This window comes from Dicentrarchus labrax, unplaced genomic scaffold (genome assembly GCF_905237075.1).
Source record: "Dicentrarchus labrax unplaced genomic scaffold, dlabrax2021, whole genome shotgun sequence".
NCBI classification, from domain to species: Eukaryota; Metazoa; Chordata; class Actinopteri; family Moronidae; genus Dicentrarchus; species Dicentrarchus labrax.
In genome coordinates, this window is record NW_026136706.1 from 25,895,919 (window position 1) to 25,923,768 (window position 27,850).

General features: G+C 41.6%; 2 protein-coding genes and 1 long non-coding RNA gene across 5 annotated transcripts; 2 read left to right on the forward strand and 1 right to left on the reverse strand.

Annotated features, from left to right (window-relative positions):
* Positions 1 to 108: 108 nt before the first annotated feature.
* LOC127365323 (membralin) lies at positions 109 to 4,490 on the forward strand (the record flags this gene model as incomplete). Its single annotated transcript, XM_051403314.1, is given in 4 exon segments — positions 109 to 192; positions 360 to 492; positions 793 to 892; positions 977 to 4,490. Coding segments are annotated over 4 exon segments (1,010 nt in total), but the record flags the coding sequence as incomplete, so codon positions are not given.
* A 304-nt stretch (positions 4,491 to 4,794) lies between these two features.
* Positions 4,795 to 27,700, forward strand: LOC127365297 (uncharacterized). The gene is made up of 14 exons (XM_051403275.1): positions 4,795 to 4,944; positions 5,050 to 5,200; positions 5,677 to 6,379; positions 6,468 to 6,708; positions 6,852 to 6,931; positions 7,030 to 7,073; positions 13,719 to 13,927; positions 15,640 to 15,828; positions 16,020 to 16,150; positions 23,120 to 23,242; positions 24,617 to 24,800; positions 25,292 to 25,318; positions 26,674 to 26,952; positions 27,080 to 27,700. The coding sequence occupies exons 3-13, from the start codon at positions 5,711 to 5,713 to the stop codon at positions 26,946 to 26,948; spliced, it is 2,172 nt and encodes a 723-aa protein (XP_051259235.1). The 5' UTR covers positions 4,795 to 4,944; positions 5,050 to 5,200; positions 5,677 to 5,710; the 3' UTR covers positions 26,949 to 26,952; positions 27,080 to 27,700.
* On the reverse strand, positions 7,405 to 12,894 carry LOC127365386 (uncharacterized). Of its 3 annotated transcripts, none has more exons than XR_007885188.1 (3): positions 12,610 to 12,894; positions 7,999 to 8,052; positions 7,405 to 7,518 (listed from the first exon to the last, which is right to left on the reverse strand). It is a non-coding gene; the product is annotated as an uncharacterized LOC127365386 (long non-coding RNA). The 3 variants fall into 3 exon arrangements; XR_007885186.1 differs by lacking the exon at positions 7,999 to 8,052 and adding an exon at positions 8,417 to 8,549; XR_007885187.1 differs by having other exon boundaries at positions 7,442 to 7,518; positions 7,972 to 8,052.
* Positions 27,701 to 27,850: the final 150 nt, after the last annotated feature.

Consider the following 27,850-nt stretch of genomic DNA (forward strand, 5'->3'; position numbering starts at 1 on the left):
CTGAACATTAATGAACGTTTCTGAACATAAGTGGCAATCAGTGAACAGTTAAAACCTGATCTCTCTGACTTTGAGGATGTTGATCTGGTCTTGGTCTGCCCCCCCCAGTGGATCTTCTTCAGATGTTGGAAATGAACATGACCATCGCCTTCCCAGCAGCCCCACTGCTCACTGTTATCCTGGCCCTCGTCGGTGAGTTCACTTCCTGTTCACACACTCTGGATCTGACTCTGACCCAGGTCTGACTCATGATGGTCCCACTCTCCTGGAGTCTCAGTTCAGTCTGCATCAGCTGGTTGGTTGCTGTTTTTTAGCAAAAATCGAAATGTGACCTGCTGATGTCACTTCCTGTTTATCAGGTATGGAGGCCATCATGTCGGAGTTCTTCAATGACACGACGACGGCCTTCTACATCATCCTCATCGTCTGGTTGGCTGACCAGTACGACGCGATCTGCTGCCACACCAACACCAGCAAACGCCACTGGCTTAGGTGAGTCACATGACCAATATCAGCTCACACCATTGGATAATTTAAAACCAAGGCACAGTGCTGGATCTCATTAAAGAACCCTTAATGAACCATTAATGAACTCTTAATGAACCCTTAATGAACTCTTAATGAACCCTTAACTGTGAGCTCACTGCGCTGAATTTAAAGTACGAATGAATGTGAGTTAATTAATCAGTTAATCGTAGTTAATCTCATTAGAAACACTAATGATTATATGAAAAGTTAAGTTTAATTACTTGTAGACTTGTTGTTCAGTGTCAGTTTGTTTGTGTGTTCCAGGTTCTTCTATCTCTACCACTTTGCCTTCTATGCGTATCACTACCGCTTCAATGGCCAGTACAGCAGTCTGGCCCTGGTCACCTCCTGGCTCTTCATCCAGGTCTGAACCACCATCATCATCATCAGGAGGCTTTAATCTTTAACATCCTGTCACTAACACCCTGCTCCTCTTCTCCTCTTCCAGCACTCCATGATCTACTTCTTCCACCACTACGAACTCCCTGCCATCCTGCAGCAGATCCGGATCCAGGAGATGCTGCTCCAGAACCAGCAGGCGGGTCAGGCCAACCAGACGGCCCTACAGGACAACCTCAACAACAACCACAGTGCCCCTGCCACAGGACCAGGACCTGCCAACCCCCCCCAACCAGGACCCAACAGCACACAGCCAGGGCCTCACTCCGACCCCCAGCCCTCCTCGTCCTCCTCTCCAGCAGCAGCAGCAGGGGGTGCAGGAGGTGCAGGGGAGGTGAGGTCAGAGCTGAACTGGGTTGCTCAGACGGCTGCCATCATCACTGAAGCTCTGTCCTCGTCCAACCAGCTTCCCTCCACCAACAACTCCACCGACGGCGGAGGAGGAGGAGGAGGAGCAGAGGTCAGTGTGGTGGCTGAGTTCTGGATGGGAGGAGCAGCAGGAGGCGGAGGAGGAGGAGGAGCAGCAACAGGAGGAGGAGCAGCAGAAAGTGAGGAGGATCAGAACGTGGTTTCAGTAGAAATTAAAACCACAGCAGGAGGAGCCGATCCTCCTCCAGTCAGAGGGCTCCAGCCGGAGGAGGTGGGGCCCTCGGAGGCCACTGCCCCCCCACAGACAGACTGCCCCCCCTCACAGAGTCCAGCTACAGACTGGGACTGCAGAGAACCGCAGACCCCGTCCTGAGAGTTCAGGTGTGGTCCTGCTGACATCATCTCACCTGTCTGACCCGGTGCCTCAGTCTGTCAGCTGATCAGGGTGATCCAGTAGTCCTTGATCAGTGATCAGCTGATCATGGTGATCCAGTAGTCATTGATCAGTTGGTTTGAAACCAGTATCTGATTGATCGATTAGAGGTCACATCTGAAACAGAATTTATTTCAGGACCATAAAGTCTCAGAAAGTTCCAGGATCAGATCAGAACATAAAGTTATCTTCACAGTAAGAGTGAACAGGTTATTGATTATCTTCTATAATATCAGTTTTGTCCATCCACAGATATAAATTAACCTCTCTATCTCCCCCTGGTGGCTGACTGCAGTATAGTCTCTCTATCTCCCCCTGGTGGCTGACTGCAGTATAGACTCTCTCTCTCTCTCTCTTCTCTCTCTCTCTCTCTCTCTCTCTCTCTCTGTCTCCCCCTGGTGGCTGACTGCAGTATAGACTCTCTCTCTGTCTCCCCCTGGTGGCTGACTGCTGTTTGTTCCTCTTTATCATCAGTTTGGTTTTGGTTCGGCGTATGGGCGGGACCTCGATACGGTGGCGCCAGCCCTGATCGCTACTGCACAGGCTCCGAATGGAGAAAGATGGCAGTGGATGTATCCAGATATTCTGGTTCATTAGCACTGTGGGAGGAAGTGGAGATGGACATCTTTATCTGTGGATGGTTGGAAACTAAACACTAAAATAAGTGACATCTTCAGGGTTGGGTTGCACCAGTGGAGCTTAATAATGATGCCTCGTTGACTTCTGGGTAAATAAGATATCAGTGGTTGGCGTTTGTGTGCTGGTTTAATGTTAGTCTGAATGATCTCCAGCACAAACACTGAGGAGGACAGTGAGTTTACTGAGATCAGTACTCTGTTGTACCGGCTGTTACTGTGGGAAACAAACTGAAACTACAAACAGCTCCAGTCTGTATCTCAGATTTATATGTTGGGAAGGTTATAAGCTAAAAATACTAATAATTCTTCTCAGATGCTTCAAACGGAAGTTTTTAAACAGTAAGCTGTAGAAAGTATATAATACACACATACACACACATATATACACACATACACATATACACACATACATATACACACATATACACACATAACCACATACATATACACACATATACACATATACGCATACACACATATATACACATACACACATATTTACACACATATACACATATATGCACATACACACTTATACACATATCTCTCTCTCTGTCTCTCTCTCTGTCTGTCTCTCTCCTGTCTGTAAGATATTGATCTTTTAAACACTGAATCAGTGATTCCCCAGAAAGAGATTTAACCCCAGGAACAGATCTGTGTTGACCCTGAGGATCAGCTTTGGATGATTTATTGATCAGTGACTGGATTGATCGGCCCTGATTCTGACAGACTGAAGCACAAACTTTGAACTGTGTTGATTTCTGTTTCCATCTGCTTTTATTTTGAAGAAAAAGACTCTTTGAGAACAGGAAGTGTGGTGGTCGATCAGGAGTTCCTGTCAGAACGGATGCCTTATCAATAATCCTCAGACTGTCTGCGGTCACTCCAGAGGCGTCAGCAGTGGAGCGAAGCTGATTGGTTGTGCAATATGACAGCGGCGGTGTAACGCCTCAGGCTCCGCCTCCCATGGGAGAGCTTGGCCTGTCACTGTGATTCAGGTGCTCCTCGTCAGCTCATTAACTTCAGATCTGTCTGCTGACCTGAGGTCTTTTTCCTGCTGTTGTATCAATCAGTTGATCATTTACTGATCAATCTGCATATCAGTTATTAAATAGCCAACATGATGTTATATAAATATATATATATATATATTTAGCACTTTGAGATTCTTTTATGAAAAGTGCTTTACAAATAAAATGTATTATTATTATTATTATTATTATATGGAAACCCTGAAAGGCAAATTTTGTTTTCTTTTGTTAGGATTTTTAAGGTTAAAGAAATTGTGGTTTTTTTTTCAACTACAGAAGCCCTGAGATGACTTTTTCTTCCCTTCATTTTTCTGTTTTTAATTTTTTTGTCTCTGAAAACAGAAATCATTTCACCCATAGAGGCCCTGCTAGGCAAACTTTAATTTCAAAGGCAGAAAGGTGCGTTCAGGTGCACCAGGAGATTTCTTAGACAAATGATAATGAGAAAAAAGTAAATTGGCCTTTCAGGGCGTCCGTAGAATTCAGTACAAACAGAAAAACAAACGCTAAACGAAACAAAAACAGCTCACGGACAACCTCGTTAATAATCCTCGAATATAATATTTTCAACAATAATAATAGAAATATGTCCTCATTTCCAGGTTCAGTCACTCACAATCCAAACATATTAAATGTTCCAGGATGTGTTCAATTAGTTATTGATTCATTTAAAGCATATTGATCGCTGGACCTGAGTCAGACTTTGTTAATCCTGCGAGAGACCATTAACACCAGTTGAGCACTGATGAGTCACTTGAACGCACCGTCAGCAGGTGATCAGCAGCTCTACAGCTGCAAGGGGAGGCGGAGCCTGAAGTATGACATCAGCATCATTTTGGGGGGTTTGTTTGTTTTTTTCTTCTTCGTGCCTCTCTGCTGGATGACTGTAGCCTCATTAGTCGATCTGAAACTCATCAAACTGTATTTAACTGTAAAACCAGTAAAACCAGTGCACAACAAGCTGTTTGCACACAAGCTGTGTGAATGTCTGATCATTTGTGTTTGTCAGTTTATTAGTCACAGTCTGAACAGTGGAAACAGGATCAATAAAACTGCATCTTCACAATAAAGTCCAAAACTTTCAAAATAAAACCTTCAAGGTCTGTTGTTGTTGTTATCAGAGAAACTCAAAATATGAGGCCTTTAATTGAATATTGCATCTTAAATCTATAATCAATAATCATTAAACTGTATTCTATGTGAATATTGAATATATATTGAATACAGAATATTGATTATATTGAATGCAGAGAATCAAATACAACACAAACTACCGTCTAATTTTAGTTCACTCACTGACCTCAAACTCCTCACGGGGGTTTTTCCTGATTCACCTTCGCTTTTGTTCAAAGGCTGATTGATTACAGGATGTTTATGAACAATCAACAGTCAAGACAACAGTCTGAGAAAGTCCTGAATAAAAGAATGAGAACCTTGTCACAGTTCGACCGACTTTCTGAACGACACTGATCGCCTTTCTGATCGCCTTTCTGATCGACGTTTTGACTGACGCTCTGATCGCCTTTCTGATCGACGCCACCTTAAGGTCAGTCAGTGTCACTTTATGAGCAGGTTAAAATAAATGATTGATTGTCTATTTATAATGTGGTGTTCTCATTAACAGTCTGGTATGTGCTGGTTCCTCCCTCAGTGGCCTCAATGGAACGTTCTAGTTTCTAAAAAGGTTTTAGGCAAACCACCAGGAAGCAGCTGCAGGTACAAAACAGGAAGTCAGAGCGTGGTTAAAATTGAAGTTACTAAACTCACAGACATCAACAACATCAGGAGAGACCTGCAGTCTGGTAAGGGACCAGCTTCACTCACTGTAAATTATAATGATATAAACACTGTTTAAAGTAAGAAAAATATGAATAATGCTATTTGAAATCACAAATACTGTTATTATTTGATCATTGATTGATGCATGAATTCTGAGAACTTCAGTCTGTTTTTACTTTTCAGACATAAAAATAGAAACTGATTTTCATTTTTTTAAACTGAATGAGTTTGAATTTTAACATCAGTCTAAACATCAGTTAATACAATTATATATGACATTTATATTACAATTTAATATTGATTATCTGCCCATACCAATCTGATACTTGGATTTATTTTGAGATGATACACTTGCACAGTGCGAAATGAACAGAGTTGACCAACACTTGTATGACAGCTGATGTAAAACAAAAAAATCGGATCGGATCGGATCAATAAAGCTCCACATAGCCGATTGATCAGTTAAAATATGTATACATATGTATGTATTGTCTTGCAGGAGGTTCTCAGCCTGTCAGGGAACAGACTGAATCATGGGTAATGTATTGAAGGCAGTTCATGACCTCTCTTGGACCTCGACGAGACCTGGGACTGCTCAGACCTGGAAAAGCCAACAGGACCAGGTTCAGGAGGACCAGGATCAGGAAGACCAGCTTCTGTTGGAGCTGTCGAGGCTCCAGGAGCTGGAGCTTTGGAGGATCCACTGGGGTCTCAGTCAGAACCTCTTGCAGGACTTCCCCCCCGTCCCCACACACTGGCTCAGGTCCGCCGACGCCTGCAGCACCGCCAAGATCATGTTGAAATGTTACCACAAGGAGGGGGCGATGGTGATGCTGGACGCGGTCCTGACCATGATCGGCCAGCAGGATCAGGTCAGACACCTCCACCACAACGCAGACCCACCAAGACCTCGACTGGCTTTGAAACCCAACCAGCACTTTGTGAAGACTTTGCGCAGAAAGCTGATCAGCAGAATGCACCAACCGAGCGCCATTATGGATCCCCTGCATGACTACGGGATCATGAATGCCGCCAACAGGGACGCCATGAATGTCTACGCAGTCCACAGGGACAAGAACCGGGCTCTTGTGGACCTGGTCCTGACGAAGGGGGGTGAAGCTCAGGAGGCATTCTATCAGGCCCTCAGCCAAACAGAGCCCTTCTTACTGCAGGAGCTGGAAGAGCATTCAATTACTGACAAGGTCTGTAGTCCATGTTACTAGTTCCCTCATGAGGTCATCATCCTGCTGTGAGATGTAATTCTTCTACTTCCTGCTTTTTATTTGCCAGAATCCCTCAGAGACCTCGGTCCTCGCAGAGATTTTGGAGTTTCTGGTCTCAGATGAGCTTGTGTCTTTCCAGTGGTTGGTTAGTGATCACATGACCAAAGAAAGCCGCTCTCCTATTGGTGGAGAGCAGCTGCAGAACACAAGCAGGCTGACCACACAGAGACTTCTGGAAAAATTCTTCGGACCGAAACGGGCCGAGAGCGTCGCCATGAACGTCCTGCTAAAGATAGTCCCAACGCTCAGTATGTCCACCAAACTATGCTAAGCTAGGCAAACAGTTTCCCCCTGCTTCCACTCTTTGTGCTAAGCTAAGCTAACAGTTATTGATCGAGGTTAATGTATTGAGGTTGTGGTCAGGTGATGTGATGATGTCATCCTTCTGCAGGTGTCTGTCTGCGAGGAGAAGCAGTGACATCACAGAGGTTGTGTGACATCAGAGCGGAGATGAACATTGACACAGCAGTGGTAACGACATCACACACAGCCTGTATGTGTCACTGTGATGTCATTTCTGAAGGTGACTGATGATTGGTTGCTGTGTTTGATTTGTTTGATCTGTTTAGGTTGAGATTACACCTGAAGTCCTTGAGGACGCCAACATGTTCAGGTAACGGTGTCCTTTTGTCTGGTTCTTCACTAAGCTCCACCCCCCTAGTTACTGTTGCTATGTGAATCTTTCTCTTGTCACACATATAATCGTTAATTATTTTTTCAATAACATTCAGACTCATTTATGATTTCAGACAAACAAAAGTTCTCAGCTGTACAAACGCACAACTGTATTATCACTGTACAAACACAACTTTATTAACACTATACAAACACACAACTTTATTAACACTGTGTATTAACACTGTACAAACACAACTTTATTAACACTATACAAACACACAACTTTATTAACACTGTACAAACGCACAACTTTATTAACACTGTACAAACACAACTTTATTAACACTATACAAACACACAACTTTATTAACACTGTACAAACACACAACTTTATTAACACTATACAAACACACAACTTTATTAACACTGTACAAACACAACTTTATTAACACTGTACAAACACAACTTTATTAACACTGTACAAACACACAACTTTATTAACAACTGTACAAACACAACTTTATTAACACTGTACAAACACACAACTTTATTAACACTGTACAAAACACACAACTTTATTAACACTGTACAAAACACAACTTTATTAACACTGTACAAACACACAACTTTATTAACACTGTACAAACACACAACTTTATTAACACTGTACAAACACACAACTTTATTAACACTGTACAAACACACAACTTTATTAACACTGTACAAACACACAACTTTATTAACACTGTACAAACACACAACTTTATTAACACTGTACAAACACACAACTTTATTAACACTGTACAAACACAAACTTTATTAACACTGTACAAACACACAACTTTATTAACACTGTACAAACACACAACTTTATTAACACTGTACAAACACACAACTTTATTAACACTGTACAAACACACAACTTTATTAACACTGTACAAACACACAACTTTATTAACACTGTACAAACACAACTTTATTAACACTGTACAAACACACAACTTTATTAACACTGTACAAACACACAACTTTATTAACACTGTACAAACACACAACTTTATTAACACTGTACAAACACACAACTTTATTAACAAATACAAACACAACTTTATTAACACTGTACAAACACACAACTTTATTAACACTGTAAACAACACAACTTTATTAACACTGTACAAACACAACTTTATTAACACTGTACAAACACACAACTTTATTAACACTGTACAAACACACAACTTTATTAACACTGTACAAACACACAACTTTATTAACACTGTACAAACACACAACTTTATTAAATTCAAACACACAACTTTATTAACACTGTACAAACACAACTTTATTAACACTGTACAAACACACAACTTTATTAACACTGTACAAACACAACTTTATTAACACTGTACAAACACACAACTTTATTAACACTGTACAAACACACAACTTTATTAACACTGTACAAACACAACTTTATTAACAAACACACAACTTTATTAACACTGTACAAACACACAACTTTATTAACACTATACAAACACACAAATTGAGCATAGCGTTAGTTCAGGCAGGGCACGAAGTCAGGCTTAGCTTTCAGTTACAGCTATATCATATGATCACAGCTAGTCATAAACATACATCAGCTGATTCCTCTAAGCTTCCCATTGGATACCATGCACAGTCAGCTGACAGCTCACCTGATTTCCTCAAGCATCCAATTGGCTAACATCTACATGGCGCCTTATTTAAGCTGCTTTAGCCTGCCTGCCTATCTCTGCTGCTCCTCTACAAGCCTTTTTGCCAGGATGTTGTGTGCGTTACTTGTGGTTTGTCGTTTGTTTCTACTTGTCCTGTCTGCGGTGAGTATGATGGCGGGTCGATTGCATTGTGAAGTCTCAGCAGCGATCTCGGCTGTTGGGGAGAGTGTCGCTTTTGAACAACATCCGCAGTTGTGTCCGGCTGTTCTGGTTCTGGAGGGTCCGCAGGAGGGGGGAGGAATTGCTCCTGCGGCTCCGCTGCGGTCCCGGCTCCAGCTCCAGCTCCGGCTCCGGCTCCGGCCCGGTCCCGGCTCCGGCTCCGGCGCTGCGCTGCGCTGCCTTTCAGGGGAGCGCGGGTCCAAGGCGCAGCGGCCGGCTCCACCTGTCAGCTCTGTCCAACATCCGGTTGTCGCTTGCCGTCATGGGTTCAAGGGTCCAGGGTTCGGTTTGGCACGTCAGGCCGGACAGTCTTCCTCCGCAATTGTTTCCCTCTTCGCTGTCTGCAGGTAGAGCGCATGGTCCCACAGGTGCAGCGCTTGACGATGACGTCACAGCAGCTTGTTTGACGGCGTCACATTCCCGCCGAGGATGCTGGGAAGTGCAGTCCCAATCACCATAGGGAAGAACGTGCTGCCTCTCAAAAAAAGGGGGCATGAGAGATAAACCTTCAACCCCAGTAAACGTCCCTGAGCTGGGGAAGGAGCTAAGAAAGCATTCTGTTATAGGGCTGGTTCATGGTTCTTAGCTGAGCTGACTTGGTTATAAAAACCTACAATCTGTTTTGAAAGAGCTGAGATAGTCGATGCTTTACTGAAGAAGGATAACAAAGGTTCATATTGGTCCATTCATAAATCGCCTTCTCAACAAGCATTAAGGTATAGCTACCAGGGATATTCAGAAAAAAAAAAAAAAAAACAAAAAAACAATATTAATTGATCTGCTCTTGCAAAGGCAAAACTAAGGCATAAATAGTTTAACCCCTTCAGACCCTGTGTCCATTACAATGGACGTCACTTGACAGGGGCTTCTTTTTTACTTTTTGCAACATTTAACAGACAAAAATAGGTATGATGTTGTCATATGATGTTGGTATTTTAAGAATTGTTTGGACCCGATGTCCATTGAAATGGGCAAGAAAAATAACAATTAAAGGGTTTTGATTAATAAAAAAAAAAAAAACAACATTTTTTATTGATTCTCATTTCTGGTTGCATAAAGTCATTATTATATTTTTCACACTTGGAACATAAGGCGGGTCTGAAGGGGCTACATCCTCTGGCACTTTTTCCTTATTTTATGCTATAATCTACAATGCCATCAGTTGATTAAGGAAGCATGTAGAGGCGCATGGCTAGCCAAGGCAGATGTCACAGATGCATTTAAGTCATGGATTCTTTTAATAACTGCAACTGCTTTCGTGCTCCATCTCGTAGACGATTTTCTGTTAGTTGACTATCAATTCAAAATCAGACCATGCATTTTTGCTCTTAAATATACCTTTTAAAACATTAGGTCTTCTGCTATCCAAGGAGAAACATCAGGCCCTGTAAAGCTAGAGTTCTAGGCTTCACTCTAGATAGTGTACTGATGCAAATCGCATCAGAGAGGTAATGAAAGCAGCAGGCAGTAGTAACTTTCAAAAGAGAACAGCTCTCCTTGCTTAGACATCTTAAATTGGCATGTGTGTTATTCCCCAGGGAAGTTCCCCTATATCCAGGCTTCTGGACCTCTCCGATTTATAGAGAACTCCATGATATGGTGAGCTTGGAGAAGGGCTGCAGATCCGAGCCCCAGTCCTGATCTCTTCTGTGTGATAATGGTATGGCATCTCCTTCTTTTACAATGAGCAGCTAAATCATCATTTGCCATTAATTATAAAAGACGCAGCATATTGAGTACATATAAATGATCGAACACTGTGTGCCAGTTCACCCTGGAAGCTTTATGTCAACAGCAAGGTCTAATAGTGTGACTGCTATGATCTACTAGATCACTAATGAACAGCTTTGCTGAGCTTAGAAGACAGAGAGCAGACATGAGGGGCATTTAGGGAAGAGCAATGGATCCTCAAGTTTTTCGGTGTTGTGTACAGAAATAATGGAGATATAATTCATTCAAACATACAGTAGTAGTGGCATGATTGACCTGTATGATAACCACCCTTCCGTAGGTTTTGGGGGGGTATTTTAATAATCAGTGGTCCGCAGGCATATGGCTAAAATACTGTCATCCTTGCCAGCTAATGCCTCTTCTACCTTTTTTAATGAATGTACCAATTGTTGTTTCATGTTTCTGTGGGGAAAAGACTGGTCATGGGAACAATCATGTTTTTTCAACAATGAGGCAACTGCCAACATCATTTACAAGGGCGTTCTTCAGTTCCATTCATTAATAGATTTGTAAGGCGCCTCACTTGGTTATCTATGTTGGGTAAATTCATTATTAGAGCAGCTCATATTCCAGGCTTGGATAACAATTGCTGATTTTTGTCCCGTTTGAATCGCAGAATTTCGCCAGCTGTGCCCGGAGGCAGCGCCATCCAGCCTGACTTGCCCCCCATTTTCTCAAACCGTGTTAGAGTAAACACAACCATGCAATATACAGGCTATCTACTGCTCAGTATATGCGATCTGGCTTAGCTAATCTACATTAAAATAACTCATTCAATTCGCATAAATGCAGCATCCGTAGCTCCTGTCTCGACGCAAGGCTATGGGTAAATGTTCATTATCTGCTTACGAACGATACCTCCTGCCTAAGGCCAAGCAAATCTTGATGCTCAAAAGCAATGAGTGCCTTGTAATTTCCGGCTTAAATTCATTAATGTATAGCAAATTTCTGGGGATATCTCTAGTATACTTAGCCTTGTACTTCAACTAGTGTCTGCTTAGACGTATTGGTTTATAGTCCTGCTGGCTCCTCTTACTGGCACTTCCATGTAGCTCATGGAAGGGAGGTTGCCTGGTGTGGTTCTTTGGGGGTCTCTGCTGCCGCTCTCCTTGTCTTAAACTTTTCCATGTATGCACATGGAAGGGCAGGGAGGTGTGCTCTCCCTGCCTTAAGGTTTTCCACGTAGGCACGTGGAAGGACAAGGAGGTCCCAGAACAGAGCCATACCGCCAAATGTAATTCTGCTTGGAATATAAGATATTTTGACGAAAGTGGTCCTGACTGAAATTGAGCATAGCGTTAGTTCAGGCAGGGCACGAAGTCAGGCTTAGCTTTCAGTTACAGCTATATCATATGATCACAGCTAGTCATAAACATACATCAGCTGATTCCTCTAAGCTTCCCATTGGATACCATGCACAGTCAGCTGACAGCTCACCTGATTTCCTCAAGCATCCAATTGGCTAACATCTACACGGCGCCTTATTTAAGCTGCTTTAGCCTGCCTGCCTATCTCTGCTGCTCCTCTACAAGCCTTTTGCACCCACCTCCACCCCAGCTCCTCCTTTTTATATTTCTAATTAATCAATGTCATTTTCTGATTGCCATTGATGCTTGCTCTGTTCTGTACCCTGGGGGGTCTCTGCTGCCGCTCTCCTTGTCTTAAACTTTTCCATGTATGCACATGGAAGGGCAGGGAGGTGTGCTCTCCCTGCCTTAAGGTTTTCCACGTAGGCACGCGGAAGGACAAGGAGGTCCCAGAACAGAGCCATACCGCCAAATGTAATTCTGCTTGGAATATAAGATATTTTGACGAAAGTGGTCCTGACTGAACTTTATTAACACTATACAAACACACAACTTTATTAACACTGTACAAACACACAACTTTATTATCACTGTACAAACACACAACTTTATTAACACTGTACAAACACAACTTTATTAACACTGTACAAACACACAACTTTATTATCACTGTACAAACACAACTTTATTAACACTGTACAAACACAACTTTATTAACACTGTACAAACACAACTTTATTAACACTGTACAAACACACAACTTTATTATCACTGTACAAACACAACTTTATTAACACTGTACAAACACACAACTTTATTAACACTGTACAAACACAACTTTATTAACACTGTACAAACACACAACTTTGTACAAAAAAATTTATTCACTGTACAAACACACAACTTTATTATCACTGTACAAACACAACTTTATTAATTAAAACACACAATTTAATTTATTATCACTGTACAAACACAACTTTATTAACACTGTACAAACACAACTTTATTATCACTGTACAAACACAACTTTATTAACACTGTACAAACACAACTTTATTAACACTGTACAAACACACAACTTCATTATCACTGTACAAACACAACTTTATTATCACTGTACAAACAACTTTATTATCACTGTACAAACAACTTTATTATCACTGTACAAACACAACTTTATCAACACTGTACAAACACAACTTTATTATCACTGTACAAACACAACTTTATTAACACTGTACAAACACACAACTTTATTCCCACTGTACAAACACACAACTTCATTATCACTGTACAAACACACAACTTTATTATCACTGTACAGACACACAACGGCTGAGGGCGGCTGTGGCTGAGAGGCAGAGCTGGTCGTTCCTTAATTGGAAGGTTGTGGGTTTGATCCCCGGCTCCTGGTGCCACATGTCGAAGTATCCTTGAGCAAGATACTGAACCCCAAATTGCTCCCGATGCCGTGCATCGGTGTGTCAATGTGTATGAATGTTAGTTTCTGTTTGATGGACTTTGCCATCACTGAGTGAATGTGTGTGAAAGGGTGAATGTGGCACTTAGTGTAAAAGCGCTTTGAGTGGTTGGAAGACTAGAAAGGCACTATACAAGTACAAGTCCATTCCATTAACCATTTACAACTTTAGTATCACAAACATACAACTTTTGTGTCTCCAGGTTGCGCTGCAAGCAGCCGGGTGTTTTCCGCTGCAGTCTGACCGGTCTGCTGTTGGAGGGTTTTGGTGATGTGGTCTATCAGACGGTTCCCTGGGACTTGGACTTCCTGTCCTCTAAAGGGCTGAGGCCAGCTGGACCGCTGTTCAGGTTCACCCTGCTGACAGGAAGTTTCCACCGCCTCCACCTGCCACACTGCCAGCTGCTCTCAGGTCGGTGACACATCCACCACTATCAGGTCAGTTTACAACTAGGACTGCGAGACTGAAAAGACAAGGATCCAAGTAGTTTCACTCTTCTTGTTGTACCATCTGATCCAGACTCTGAACTCAATATGCAGTGTGAAGGAATTAAGTAGCGGGAGTCACTGAATTGCTTTAAATGGTAAATTCTGACAACTCAAAGCACTTTAACACAGTGATGGCAAAGTCCATTGAACAGAAACTAACTCATTCATGCACATTCACACACTGATGAGCAATTTGGGATCATGGTATCATGCTCAAGGACACTTCAACATGCGGCAGGCGAGCGGCACGGCGGAGCCGGGGATCGAACCAACAATCAAAGCCTCTCTGGGCCGCTCCGTTCAAAATGGCTCCTCACTCATCTCAGATTTCACAATCATAAAATTATGATTCATATTTATTTATCACATGTTTACTTAGCAGGGACAATGCACAATATCACAATATGTATCGTACCGGATAAAGTTAACAGCTCGTTTTCATCTGACACTGTGAGATAAAAGATCAGCAGCTTGTAGATAAAACACAGTATGAAAAAGTAAGAAACAAAAGCCAAGAATAACAATCAACCCAAAACAAACAACAGAAAAACAAGACCACATTAATGAAAATGAGCACATCAGTACAACAGACAGTCAGTACCAAAGCTGCCACATTCACAGCTCACTGACTGCAGACCTGACTGTCCTCCACACTATATTTAAATGTTTCAGAGTACTGCTCTCTCTGATACTAGGTAAAGAAGTAAAGGTAAAGAAACAGTTTTGTCCAAATGTTGCAGACTGAAACTTAACATTAACAGTCTGCTCTGGCAGAAGCTCTGGTTGACCTGTAACCAGGTCTACATGTCCATACGAACTGTCTAAGAGGCTGTGTTGTTGAGTTATGAATAGTAAACTAACCTTGGACATAAATAGAAAGCTTATACTTGTTAACCATATTACAGTAACAATGAGAGTTCTGAAGTGGTTACATTAATTTGTCTGATTCCAGGTTGTAACAAAATAAAAAATACCAAACAATGTCAAACAGTTTGGCTGCTTCTGTACTCATCTCATTTCTCATAAATCTAAAATAAGACAGATTATTCTGTAATGTGTTAGAAATGTTTGTAATTTGTTTTTTAAAAGGTTAGACTGCTATAAACAATCACACCTAAATATCTGAAACACTGAACATCCTGTACAATTACCCTCATCTATTTTTTTTTTTTTTTTTTAAGTATAGTTTTTGGGCTTTTATTGCCTTTATTGTAGTGACAGCTGAAGATAGACAGGAAAGGGGGGTAGAGAGAGAGGGGATGACAAGCAGCAAAGGGCCACAGGTTGGATTTGAACCCTGGGCCGCTGCAGCAAGGACTCAGCCTTGGTGCACGGGTCGCCAACTCTACCCACTGAGCTATCCGGGCGCCCCTCATCTAATGGAAAAAAAAAACATACTAACCGTTTTGGACAAATTCAATGAGGAGCATGATTAAATCATCCAGTCAGCTGTTTCCTCCAGAGCCTCTGGAAGTACAGATGCTGCTGTCTGTCTGGAATCAGCATGAAGATAAATCAGCATATCGTCTGCATACATTTGAATACTGATAACAGAAACTCAGAGCTGTCCGTCAGCATGTCAACACTGTCTGAATTAATTAAGTTTTCTTGAAGGTGAATTTTTCTGTCTTGCAGATGGCAGGCAGCACTTCCTGTCTGTGGCTCACATCACTGGGGACAGCATGGACCTCATCACACCTGGTCAGGTGACAGACAGCCATGTGATTGTTGACATCTCTAGCTTCTCGTGTTTCGGTCTGTTGTCGCTGGCGCCGTCTGGCAGTGCGATCAGCGGCCTTGTGCTGCTCTTCTCTCTGACACCTAGTAAGATGTCGACTTTATTTACTTGATTTATTTTTTGTATTTGTTATTTTTACTTTTTGATTGCTTGTTATTGCATGGTTACTATTTTTATTTATGTCTTTTCATTTTATTGTTGTATTATATGTTATTTTGCGCCTCATGTGAGCTGTTATGTCTTTTATTTATGATGTCTTATTTATTCTCCTGTACAGCACTTTGGTCAACTTTGGTTGTTTTAAAGTGCTTAACAAATAAAGTTGGATTGGATTGGATTGGATTCTCTCAGCTGACTGATTGCTTGTTATACGTCCTGATGCTGCCGAGGAACGTCTGCCTCACTCAGGTACACAGGCCCCGCCCACTGGCAGCTCAGGTACACAAGCTTGTGTTCTCAGCAAGGTTTTGAACACACAATGGCATAAACAACAGAGTAAAGTCACTGTTAAGTGAACAGTGTCAGTGACGAGGTCAGTGTGCTCAACATGATAGAACGTCCTGCCTACATTGATATTTACAGAACAGACATATTTCAGCAACATTCGTAACGTAGCTTAATACGGAGCTATTTATTAATCAGCTGAGTGTTCTAAATCCATTTAATGTAATTATTAGCTTGCTAGGTAGTCTGCTAATGCTAGCACATCAAGTGAAATACAGTGAATATAAAAAGTCTTGGTTGAACTTTTTGGCCATAATTCCAAAAGGTATGTTAGGCTCAAAAACAACACTGCCCAAAGAACACCATACCCAATTCAGTTCAATTAAATTTTATTTCTATAGTGCCAATTCATAACAGAAGTTATCTCAGGACACTTTTCAAATAGAGCAGGTCTAGACCGAACTCTTTATAACATTATTTACAGAGACCCAACAGTGCCACCATGAGCAAGCACTTGGCGACAAGGGAAAGGAAAAACTGCCTGTTAAAAGGCAGAAACCTAGGACAGATCCTTCGGCTTTAGGTGGGTGGTCATCTTTCTTGACCAGTTGGGGTGAGAGAGAGAAAGAGACAGGGAGAGAGAGACAGACAGACAGGTGTACAGCAACAACAGTATTGGCAATGGCAATCTAGCAGGACCATGGCAGGAGGCTCCACCAGGATCGATAAGAACCTGCAAGACGAGAAAGCACAAGAACTCCGGGGAAGAAGTGAAGTTAGTAACATGCATTAATGGGACATGAATGAGTGCAGAAAGAGAGAGGAAGAGAGGAGCTCAGTGCACCATGGGAAATCCCCCGATAGTCTAGGCAGCATAACTAAGGGATGGTTGAGGACTCACCTGATCCAGCCCTAACTATAAGCTTTATCAAAGAGGAATGTCTTAAGCCTACTCTTGAATGTGGTGAGGGTGTCTGCCTCCCGAACCACAACTGGAAGCTGATTCCACAGGAGAGGAGCTTGGTAACTGAAGGCTCTGGCTCCTGCTCTCTCTTCCTCTCTCTTTCTGCACCCATTCATGTCCCATTAATGCATGTTACTAACTTCACTTCTTCCCCGGAGTTCTTGTGCTTTCTCGTCTCGCAGGTTCTTGTCGATCCTGGTGGAGCCTCCTGCCATGGTCCTGCTAGATTGCCATTGCCAATACTGTTGTTGCTGTACACCTGTCTGTCTGTCTGTCTGTCTGTCTGTCTCTCTCTCTCTGTGTCTCTCTCTCCCTGTCTCTTTCTCTCTCTCACCCCAACTGGTCGAGACAGACGACCACCCAATAAGTCCATTAAAACGCTCCAATTAATTCAGAACGCTGCAGCACGAGTACTGACAGGAACTAGAAAAAGAGATCACATCTCTCCTGTACTAGCTACTCTGCATTGGCTCCCTATAAAATGTAGAATTGAATTTAAAATCCTCCTCCTCACCTATAAAGCTCTTCATGGTCAGGCCCCTTCATATCTTAAAGAGCTCATAGTACCCTATTACCCCACTAGAACACTACGTTCTCTGAATGCTGGGCTACTTGTGGTTCCTATAGTCTCTAAAAGTAGAACAGGAGCCAGAGCCTTCAGTTACCAAGCTCCTCTCCTGTGGAACCAGCTTCCAGTTGTGGTTCGGGAGGCAGACACCCTCACCACATTCAAGAGTAGGCTTAAGACATTCCTCTTTGATAAAAGCTTATAGTTAGGGCTGGATCAGGTGAGTCCTGAACCATCCCTTAGTTATGCTGCTATAGCCCTAGACTATCGGGGGATTTCCCATGGTGCACTGAGCTACTCTCTTCCTCTCTCTTTCTGCACTCATTCATGTCCCTTTAATGCATGTTACTAACTCCACTTCTTCCCCGGAGTTCTTGTGCTTTCTCGTCTCGCAGGTTCTCATGGATCCTGGTGGAGCCTCCTGCCATGGTCCTGCTTGACTGCCATTGCCAATACTGTTGTTGCTGTGCACCTGTCTGTCTGTCTGTCTGCTCTCTCTCTCTCTCTCTCTCTCTCTCTCTCTCTCTCTCTCTCTCTCACCCCAACTGGTCGAGACAGACGACCACCCACCTAGAGCCGGAGGATCTGTCCTAGGTTTCTGCCTTTTAACAGGCAGTTTTTCCTTGCCCTTGTCGCCAAGTGCTTGCTCATGGTGGTACTGTTGGGTCTCTGTAATTAATGTTAAAGAGTTCGGTCTAGACCTGCTCTATTTGAAAAGTGTCCTGAGATAACTTCTGTTATGCATTGGCGCTATACAAATAAAATTGAATTGAATTGAATTGAATTATTGGTCCAAGTACAGAACCTTGTGGAACTCCATGACTAATTGTAGTATTTATTGAAGATTCATCGTTAACATGTACAAACTGCGAACGATCTGATAAATATGACTTAAACCAGCTTAGTACGGTTCCTTTAATGCCAATTTGATGCTCAAGTACAGAGACAAGTCCATTGTCTGAAGCAATCAGAAGGTCATTATTAAATTTAACCAGAGCTGTCTCTGTGCTATGATGAACTCTAAATCCTGACTGAAAATCCTCAAATAAACTATTGTTATGTAGAAAGTCACACAACTCTTTGGCGACTACTTTCTCCAGAATCTTAGAGAGGAAGGTCTATAGTTGGCTAAAACCCCTGGGTCAAGAGTGGGCTTTTTAAGAAGGGGTTTAATTACAGCTACTTTAAAGGACTGTGGTACATATCCTGATTATAAAGAAAGATTAATCATATACAGTAAAGAAGTGCCAATTAAGGGAACAACTTCTTTAAGCAGCCTAGTTGGGATCGGGTCCAACAGACAGGTTGATGGCTTCGATGAAGAAATGATTGAAGTTAACTGATGAAGATCGATAGCAGAAAAACAGTCTAAATATATATCTAAGTTTACATTGACAGAAGTCCCTGAACTTGGAGAGCCACTGATAACTGTTGATGGCAGTTGGTGATTAATTTTTTCTCTAATAGTAATAATTTTGTTATAGAAGAAGCTCATGAAGTCATTGCTACTTAAGTTTATGGGGATATGTGGCTCAATAGAGCTGTGACTCTCCGTCAGCCTGGCTACAGTGCTGAAGAGGAACCTAGGGTTATTCTTATTTTCTTCTATTAGTGCTGAGTAATAGGCTCCTCTGGCATTACGGAGGGCCTTTCTATAAATTTTAAGATTATCTTGCCAATTTGAGCGATATTCTGATAATTTGGAAGAGCGCCATTTCCTTTCAGATTTCCTAGCTATTTGTTTTAACTGGCGGGTTTGGTGGTTGTACCAAGGTGCTAGTCTCCTATGTTTTAATAATTTCCTTTTTATAGGAGCGATAGAGTCTAATGTTGATCGTAGCCTGCAGCACTATCAACAAGATTATCAATTTCAGAGGAACTAAAGTTCCTCTGAAATTGATAGTATGAATTCAAAAGTTATTAAATAATGGTCAGATAGGAAAGGATTATGTGGGAAGACTATTAAATGTTCAATATCAATGCCAAATGATAGAACAAGGTCAAGAGTGTGATTAAAACAATGAGTTGGTTTATTTACACTCTGACAGAAGCCAATTGAGTCTATTAATGATATAAATGCGTTACTAAGACTGTCATTGTTAACATCCACATGAATATTAAAATCACCTACAATAATTACTTTATCTGATTTAAGGACTATACTTGATAAAAACTCTGAGAATTCAGATATAAAATCAGAGTACGGTCCAGGAGCGCGGTACACTATAACAAATAGAACTGGCTGCAGTGTTTTCCAGTTTGGGTGAGAAAGACTAAGAACAAGGCTTTCAAATGAATTATAATTTTAGTTTAGGTTTAGGGTCCATTAAAACGCTCAAATCATATATGGCTGCTACTCCACCTCCTCGGCCAGTGCCTCGAGGAATGTGAGTATTAATATGACTGGGGGGTGGATTCATTTAGGCTAACATACTCCTCGTGGGACAACCAGGTCTCAGTAAGACAAAGTAAATCAATATCATAATCTGATATTAATTCGTTCACTAAAACAGCTTTAGAGGACAGAGACCTGATATTTAACAGTCCACATTTCATTCTCTTATTTTGTGCTACTGAGGAGTTAGTTTTAATTTTTATTAGGTTTTTATGTTGAACTCCTCTTGTTTTTATTTCTTTAAATAATTTAGGTGGTCGGGGGACAGACACAGTCTCTATGGGGTTTTGGGTGGGTGACTGTTCTAAAGAAAGCGCAGAGAAGTGTGTAAGACAGCAGCTCTGCTTCCTGGTCCCAACTCTGGACTGTCAGGTTTTAGAAATAAACTTCACCATATTTCTAGATAAGAGAGCCGCTCCATCCAAAGTGGGATGGATGCCGTCTCTCCTAATCAGACCAGGTTTTACCCAAAAAGGCTTCCAGTTATCAATGAAGCCCACATCGTTTGCTGGACACCACCTCGACAGCCAGCGGTGGAATGACGACATGCGGCTATACATGTGATCACTGGTCACATTGGGCAGGGGTCCAGAGAAAACTACGGAGTCCGACATTGTTTTAGCATAATTACACACCGACTCCACATTAATCTTAGTGACCTCCGATTGGCGTAAACGGGTGTCATTACCGTTGACTTGTATAACAATCTTACTATATTTACGATTATCATTAGCCAGCAGTTTTAAATATGATTCAATGTCGCCCGCTCTGGCCCCAGGGATACATTTAACTATGGCCGCTGGCTTCGCTAACTTCCCGTTTCTGACTATGGAGCTGCCAATAACCAGAGTTGGTTCCTCAGCGGGTGTGTCGCTGAGTGGGGAAAATGTATTAGAAACATGAATGGGTTGGTGGTGAACTGTGGGCTTCGGCGTTTTAGTCTTCCTTCGCTCAGTCACCCAGCCTCCCTGTCTTCCCGGCTGCTCGGGATCTACCGGGGGAACTACCGAAGGACGGCTAACAGAAGCTACCTTCGGTCGGACCGCACCGGCTACTGGGGGCTGGCTAACTATAGCGGCTAAAGATATCTCCGTGGTGCGGTGCCGTTCCTCTAACTTACTAAGCCTCGCCTCCAGCGCAGTAAATAAACTACATTTAATACAGGTACCATTATCATTAAAGGAGGCAGAGGAATAACTAAACATCTGACACACTGAGCAGGACAGAGGAGAGGGAGAGGAAGAAGCCATAGCTAACTCCTAATGCTAATGAAGCTAGCGTGTATGAAAAACTTTTGAAAGTAGCAAAAAGTCGCTAAAAGAAGGAGTAACTCAGAGTGTTTAGGTAGAAATAGTCTAAGTCTATGTTAAGCGGGAAAATAACCGCTGTAACGAGTAAAACAAATTTATATTTAGCGTCCACTGACAGCACCAAACAGTGTACACAGAGCAGAGTCGGTACGCTTACCGTAGCACGTCACCTGCTTCAGACTTCACCCTCCCCTTCTGAGCACGAAGGAGAAATTACGGTATAGAAATATCAGTGTGAGTGAGACTGTTTGTTTTGTCTTCAGCAAATGAAATGCATGCTCAATCGGATTCAGCTCAGGTGATTAACTTGGCCATTGCATAACATTCCACTTCTTTGCCTTAAAAAACTATTTGGTTGCTTTCGCAGTATGCTTCGGGTCATTGTCCATCTGCACTGTGAAGTGCCGTCCAATGAGTTCTGAAGCATTTGGCGGAATATGAGCAGATAATATTGCCCGAAACACTTCAGAATTCATCCTGCTGCTTTTGTCAGCAGTCACATCATCAATAAATACAAGGGAACTAGTTCCATTGGCAGCCATACATGCCCACGCCATGACACTACCACCACCATGCTTCACTGATGAGGTGGTATGCTTTGGATCATGAGCAGTTCCTTTCCTTCTCCATACTCTTCTCTTCCCATCACTCTGGTACAAGTTGATCTTTGTCTCATCTGTCCATAGGATGTTGTTCCAGAACTGTGAAGGCTTTTTTAGATGTTGTTTGGCAAACTCTAATCTGGCCTTCCTGTTTTTGAGGCTCACCAATGGTTTACATCTTGTGGTGAACTTCTTCTCTTGATTGTTGACTTTGACACACATACACCTACCTCCTGGAGAGTGTTCTTGATCTGGCCAACTGTTGTGAAGGGTGTTTTCTTCACCAGGGAAAGAATTCTTCAGTCATCCACCACAGTTGTTTTCCGTGGTCTTCCGGGTCTTTTAGTGTTGCTGAGCTCACCGGTGTGTTCTTTCTTTTTAAGAATGTTCCAAACTGTTGATTTTGCCACACCTAATGTTTTTGCTATCTCTTTGATGGGTTTGTTTAGATTTTTCAGCCTCATGATGGCTTGCTTCACTGATAGTGACAGCTCTTTGGATCTCATATTGAGAGTTGACAGCAACAGATTCCAAATGCAAATAGCACACTTGAAATGAACTCTAGACCTTTTATCTGTTCCTTGTAAATGGGATAATGAGGGAATAACACACACCTGGCCATGGAACAGCTGAGCAGCCAATTGTCCCATTACTTTTGGTCCCTTAAAAAGTGGGAGGCACATATACAAACTGTTGTCATTCCTACACCGTTCACCTGATTTGGATGTAAATACCCTCAAATTAAAGCTGAAAGTCTGCAGTTAAAGCACATCTTGTTTGTTTAATTTCAAATCCATTGTGGTGGTGTATAGAGCCAAAAAGATTAAAATTGTGTCGATGTCCCAATATTTATGGACCTGACTGTATACTGTATATACAAGATAACGTCTGTTATGAATTGGCGCTATACAAATAAAACTGAATAGAAAATGAACAAGTACCATTAAAACATTCTCTTTATACAAGTTAGTGTTGTCTTTACAATACATTTTTTCCATAATGTTATTGGATCAAATAATCCCATGAACCATACTGACAGTTCATTAAAAATACCATAATATATTACATTAGTTTAAACATAGTCTGGTTTCCAGGTGAGGAAGGAGTGGAAGCAACGAATCACAGCAGAGTATGTGGAAACGATACCGGACTGTGAGCTGATCCCAAATCAGACGTACAAACTGAGCGGACAGCCCGTTACTTTGATCCAGCCAGAGGTACACTGCACAGTGGATGCTGCAGCTGCTTTCAACTGTTAATATTCAACTGACACTGCAGCTACTTTCAACTGTTCACACTCAACTGACACTGCAGCTACTTTCAACTGTTCACACTCAACTGACACTGCAGCTACTTTCAACTGTTAACACTCAACTGACACTGCAGCTGCTTTAAACTGTTAATATTCAACTGACACTGCAGCTGCTTTCAATTGTTCACATTCAACGGACACTGCAACTTCTATCAACTGTTAATATTCAACTGACACTGCAGCTGCTTTCAACTGTTAATATTCAACTGACACTGCAGCTGCTTTCAACTGTTAATATTCAACTGACACTGCAACTTCTATCAACTGTTAATATTCAACTGACACTGCAGCTGCTTTCAACTGTTAATATTCAACTGACACTGCAGCTGCTATCAACTGTTAATATTCAACTGACACTGCAGCTGCTTTCAACTGTTAATATTCAGCTGACACTGCAGCTTCTTTCAACAGTTTACACTCAACTGCACACTGCAGCTGCTTTCAACAGTTTACATTTAACTGACACTGCAGCTGCTTTAAACTGTTCAAACTCAACTGACACTGCAACGGCTATCATCTGTTAATATTCAACTGACACTGCAGCTGCTTTCAACTGTTCACATTCAACTGACACTGCAACGGCTATCAACTGTTAATATTCAACTGACACTGCATCTGCTTTCAACAGTTTACATTTAACTGACACTGCAGCTGCTTTAAACTGTCAAACTCAACTGACACTGCAGCTGCTATCAACTGTTAATATTCAACTGACACTGCAGCTGCTTTCAACTGTTCACATTCAACTGACACTGCAACGGCTATCAACTGTTAATATTCAACTGACACTGCAGCTGCTTTAAACTGTTCAAACTCAACTGACACTGCAGCTGCTTTAAGCTGGTTTCTTTAGTGGAGATTTCTGTTTTCAGTGATCATCTCACACTTCCATCACAAATAGTCACACTTCAGTTTCTTTTAACAATTACTTTCATTTAACCTCTTTGACTAGTTGTAGTTTGACTGCCACTTTAACTTCTTTCAGTATTTCAACCCTTTTAAATCTTTCAACTGTGAATTTTCTTAGCTGTTCTCAGTGCTTAAACTTCAACTAAATCTTTAATTTCTGCTTCACTATGTGCTTAATCCTAAAATGACACTTAAACTTCATTCAGTACATTTCAACTGCTCTTCCAGCTCCTTTTAGTATTTGTGTATTTCGACTGCCACTTCAACAGTTTCAGCAGCGAGTACACACACATTGTCTTTACAATATTTCAGCTTTTCTTCTTAAATCAGTTTTTAAAACATTAAACCTGTTTTTGTTTTTTGTTTTTAGAGTTCAAAGTTCGTGAACTTTGGTGACTACCACAGCTTCCTGCCATCATTTCAGGTGGAGCTGGCCACTGATGTCAGGAGGGTGGAGCTTCAGCTGAGGAGTCACGTGACTCCACCTCGTCTGATTGGATGGCTGTTTGGCTCCACAGAGTCTGTGGTGTGGAGCCAAGTCTTCCAGCTGAGAGGTAGATCATTAATTCAATTCAATTCAATTCAATTCAATTCAATTCAATTCAATTTTATTTGTATAGTGCCAATTCATAACAGAAGTTATCTCAGGACACTTTTCAAATAGAGCAGGTCTAGACCGAACTCTTTATAACATTATTTACAGAGACCCAACAGTACCACCATGAGCAAGACCTTGGAGACAAGGGCAAGGAAACACTGCCTGTTAAAAGGCAGAAACCTAGGACAGATCCTCCGGCTCTAGGTGGGTGGTCGTCTGTCTCGACCAGTTGGGGTGAGAGTGAGAGAGAGAGCGAGAGACAGACAGACAGACAGACAGACAGACAGACAGGTGCACAGCAACAACAGTATTGGCAATGGCATTAGTCAAGTCAAACACGCTAACACACCACCTAACACTAACACGTTAACACAAGCTAACACATGATGTTATTTATTGTTATTGTTGTTGAATGTGATGAAGGTTTTCTGTCTGTGTTTCCTGCAGCTGCTGCCTCCACTGTCTGTACTGAAGGTAACTTATTATTTATCTTATTAAAGTCACTAATTTACACACAATATGTTCACAATAATTATCTTGATTAAGAGGAGGAGATTATTGGGAGACAGTTACTGACAATAATATTTAAAGGACTAGTTTGTTAGTGCCACCTAGTAGTTAAATTGCAGCTTGCAGCTAACTGAACACCCCTCATGTTTGTGCTTGATGACCTGGGAGTGAGAAACTCATGCCTCTATCTAGATCCAGTTTGGTTTGTCCGTTCTGGGTTCCTATAGAAATGTCTCATTCTAACGATTCTTATTTTCAGTTGATTAAACACTAATGAAAACAAACCTATGAATATTATATTACAGTAATGTTTCTAAACTCTGGAGTTTTAATTATTATAATTAAAATCATCATTAATTTAATTTCATTAAATTATTTAGTGATTTCATGGACTTTAAAGGCTACAAGCAAAAAAACACTGAAGTTAATGAAGATAAAAAAAGATATTTATTTGACATAATTATTATGTCATGATCAAAAAATATCATCTTAGAGAATAATGCTCTGCTATCATATCCAGTTTACCCAGTGTACCCAGTATAACTAGTATAACCAGTATAACTAGTATACACAGTGTACCCAGTATACCCAGTATGTAACCGGTGTACCCAGTATACTCAGTATAACTAGTATAACCAGTACACCCAGTATACCCAGTATAACTAGTATAACCAGTATACCTAGTGTAACCAGTATAACTAGTATAACCAGTATACCTAGTATGTAACCAGTGTACCCAGTATACCCAGTACAACTAGTATAACCAGTATACCTAGTATGTAACCAGTGTACCCAGTATACCCAGTACAACTAGTATAACCAGTATACCCAGTGTACCAAGTATACCCAGTATAACTAGTATAACCAGTATACCCAGTATAACCAGTATAAATAGTATAACCAGTGTACCCAGTATATAACTGGTGCACCCAGTATTCCCAATATACCCAGTATACCCAGTATACCTAGTATAACCAGTGTACCCAGTATACCCAGTATATCCAGTTTATAACCCGTCTAACTAGTATAACCAGTGTACCCAGTATAACTAGTGTACCCAGTATACCCAGTTTACCCAGTATAACCAGTGTACCTAGTATACCCAGTATAACCAGTATATAACCGGTGTACCCAGTATTCCCAAGATACCCAGTATCCCCAGTATACCTAGTATACCCAGTACACCTAGTATACCTAGTATACCTAGTATAACCAGTGAACCCAGTATAACCGGTATAACCAGTATAACCAGTGAACCCAGTATACCCAGTTTATAACAGGTGTACCCAGTATAACCAGTATAATCTGTGCTGTTTCAGTGTGTGTCTCAGAGTCCGTAGATGTGTCCCTGCTGCTGCTCAGGGTGCTGAACTCTCTTGGGTTGGAGGATCTGAAGACCTTCCAGTACCTTCTGAGTCTGCAGTCGGATCCGGTTCCTGTCAGCCGACTGGAGTCTGCAGACCGATCCAGAACTGTGGACCTGATGGTCCAGCAGTACCACGCTGAGGGGGCCCAGGAGATGGCCCAGAAGATCCTGAGGAGGATGAACTACAACCAGCTGGCCGATCAGCTGCAGAGCAACTTCTGGATCTGAAACTGTGAGCGACCTTTCTAAACATTTACTTTATTTCTTTAATCAATAATTATATTGATCAACTTTAATTATTAATCATGAATTAATATCATAGAGTCCTTATTAAATAACAAACCATCTTTTACTTACAGCTCGATACAGGTCCTGATTTCTGCTCTTCCGTGGCCCCTCTGTTGGTCCAGGGCTTCCACCGGAAGAATCATATGTCCACCGTATGTCCACCGTATGTCCATCGTATGTCCACTGTATGTCCCCGGAATGTATCATATGTCCACCGTATGTCCCCGGGACATATCATGTCCACCGTATGTCCGCAGGACGTATCATATGTCCACCGTATGTCCACCGTATTTCCCCGGGACGTATTTTATATCCACCGTATGTCCAACGGTACGTATCTTATGTCCACCGTATGTCCACCATACGTCCACCGTATGTCCACCGGTACGTATCTTCTGTCCACCCTATGTCCACCGTACGTCCCCCGTATGTCCACCGGGACGTATCGTATCCAGAGGATCAATAATTGATAGTTTGTAACTAAATCAGATACTTAATTACTTTGGGTAAAATGAAACTAATTTGGATGTAAAGTCATAACTAAAGCAAGCATGGTTACCATTAGCATTAGCTTTCTGGCTAGCACATCATAATAAGCAAGATTTAACCATCAGAGTTTAATTCTTATATTTTTTGATTTAACGACCTCAGAGGGTGTTTATTATATTTATTCAATAATGAATTACATTTTATATGTGCCTCCTGATTCAGTCACATAATAAACAATAGTTTGTTGTTGTTATATTATGGTTATTATTGTTACTGAAACTGATCAGACTATTTCTTTATGAGCAGTATGGTCTGACCGGCTCTGTTGGTGCTATACAAATAAAATTTAATTG

What these genes read in the sequence shown, in the direction of transcription:
- LOC127365297 (XM_051403275.1), top strand. Translation starts at nt 5,711, where the DNA reads ATGGGTAATGTATTGAAGGCAGTTCATGACCTCTCTTGGACCTCGACG. An exon ending in GCTCTTCTCTCTGACACCTA is followed by an intron (nt 15,829 to 16,019) that starts GTAAGATGTCGA and finishes TCTCCTGTACAG; the next exon opens with CACTTTGGTCAACTTTGGTT. An exon ending in CTCCACTGTCTGTACTGAAG is followed by an intron (nt 25,319 to 26,673) that starts GTAACTTATTAT and finishes GTGCTGTTTCAG; the next exon opens with TGTGTGTCTCAGAGTCCGTA.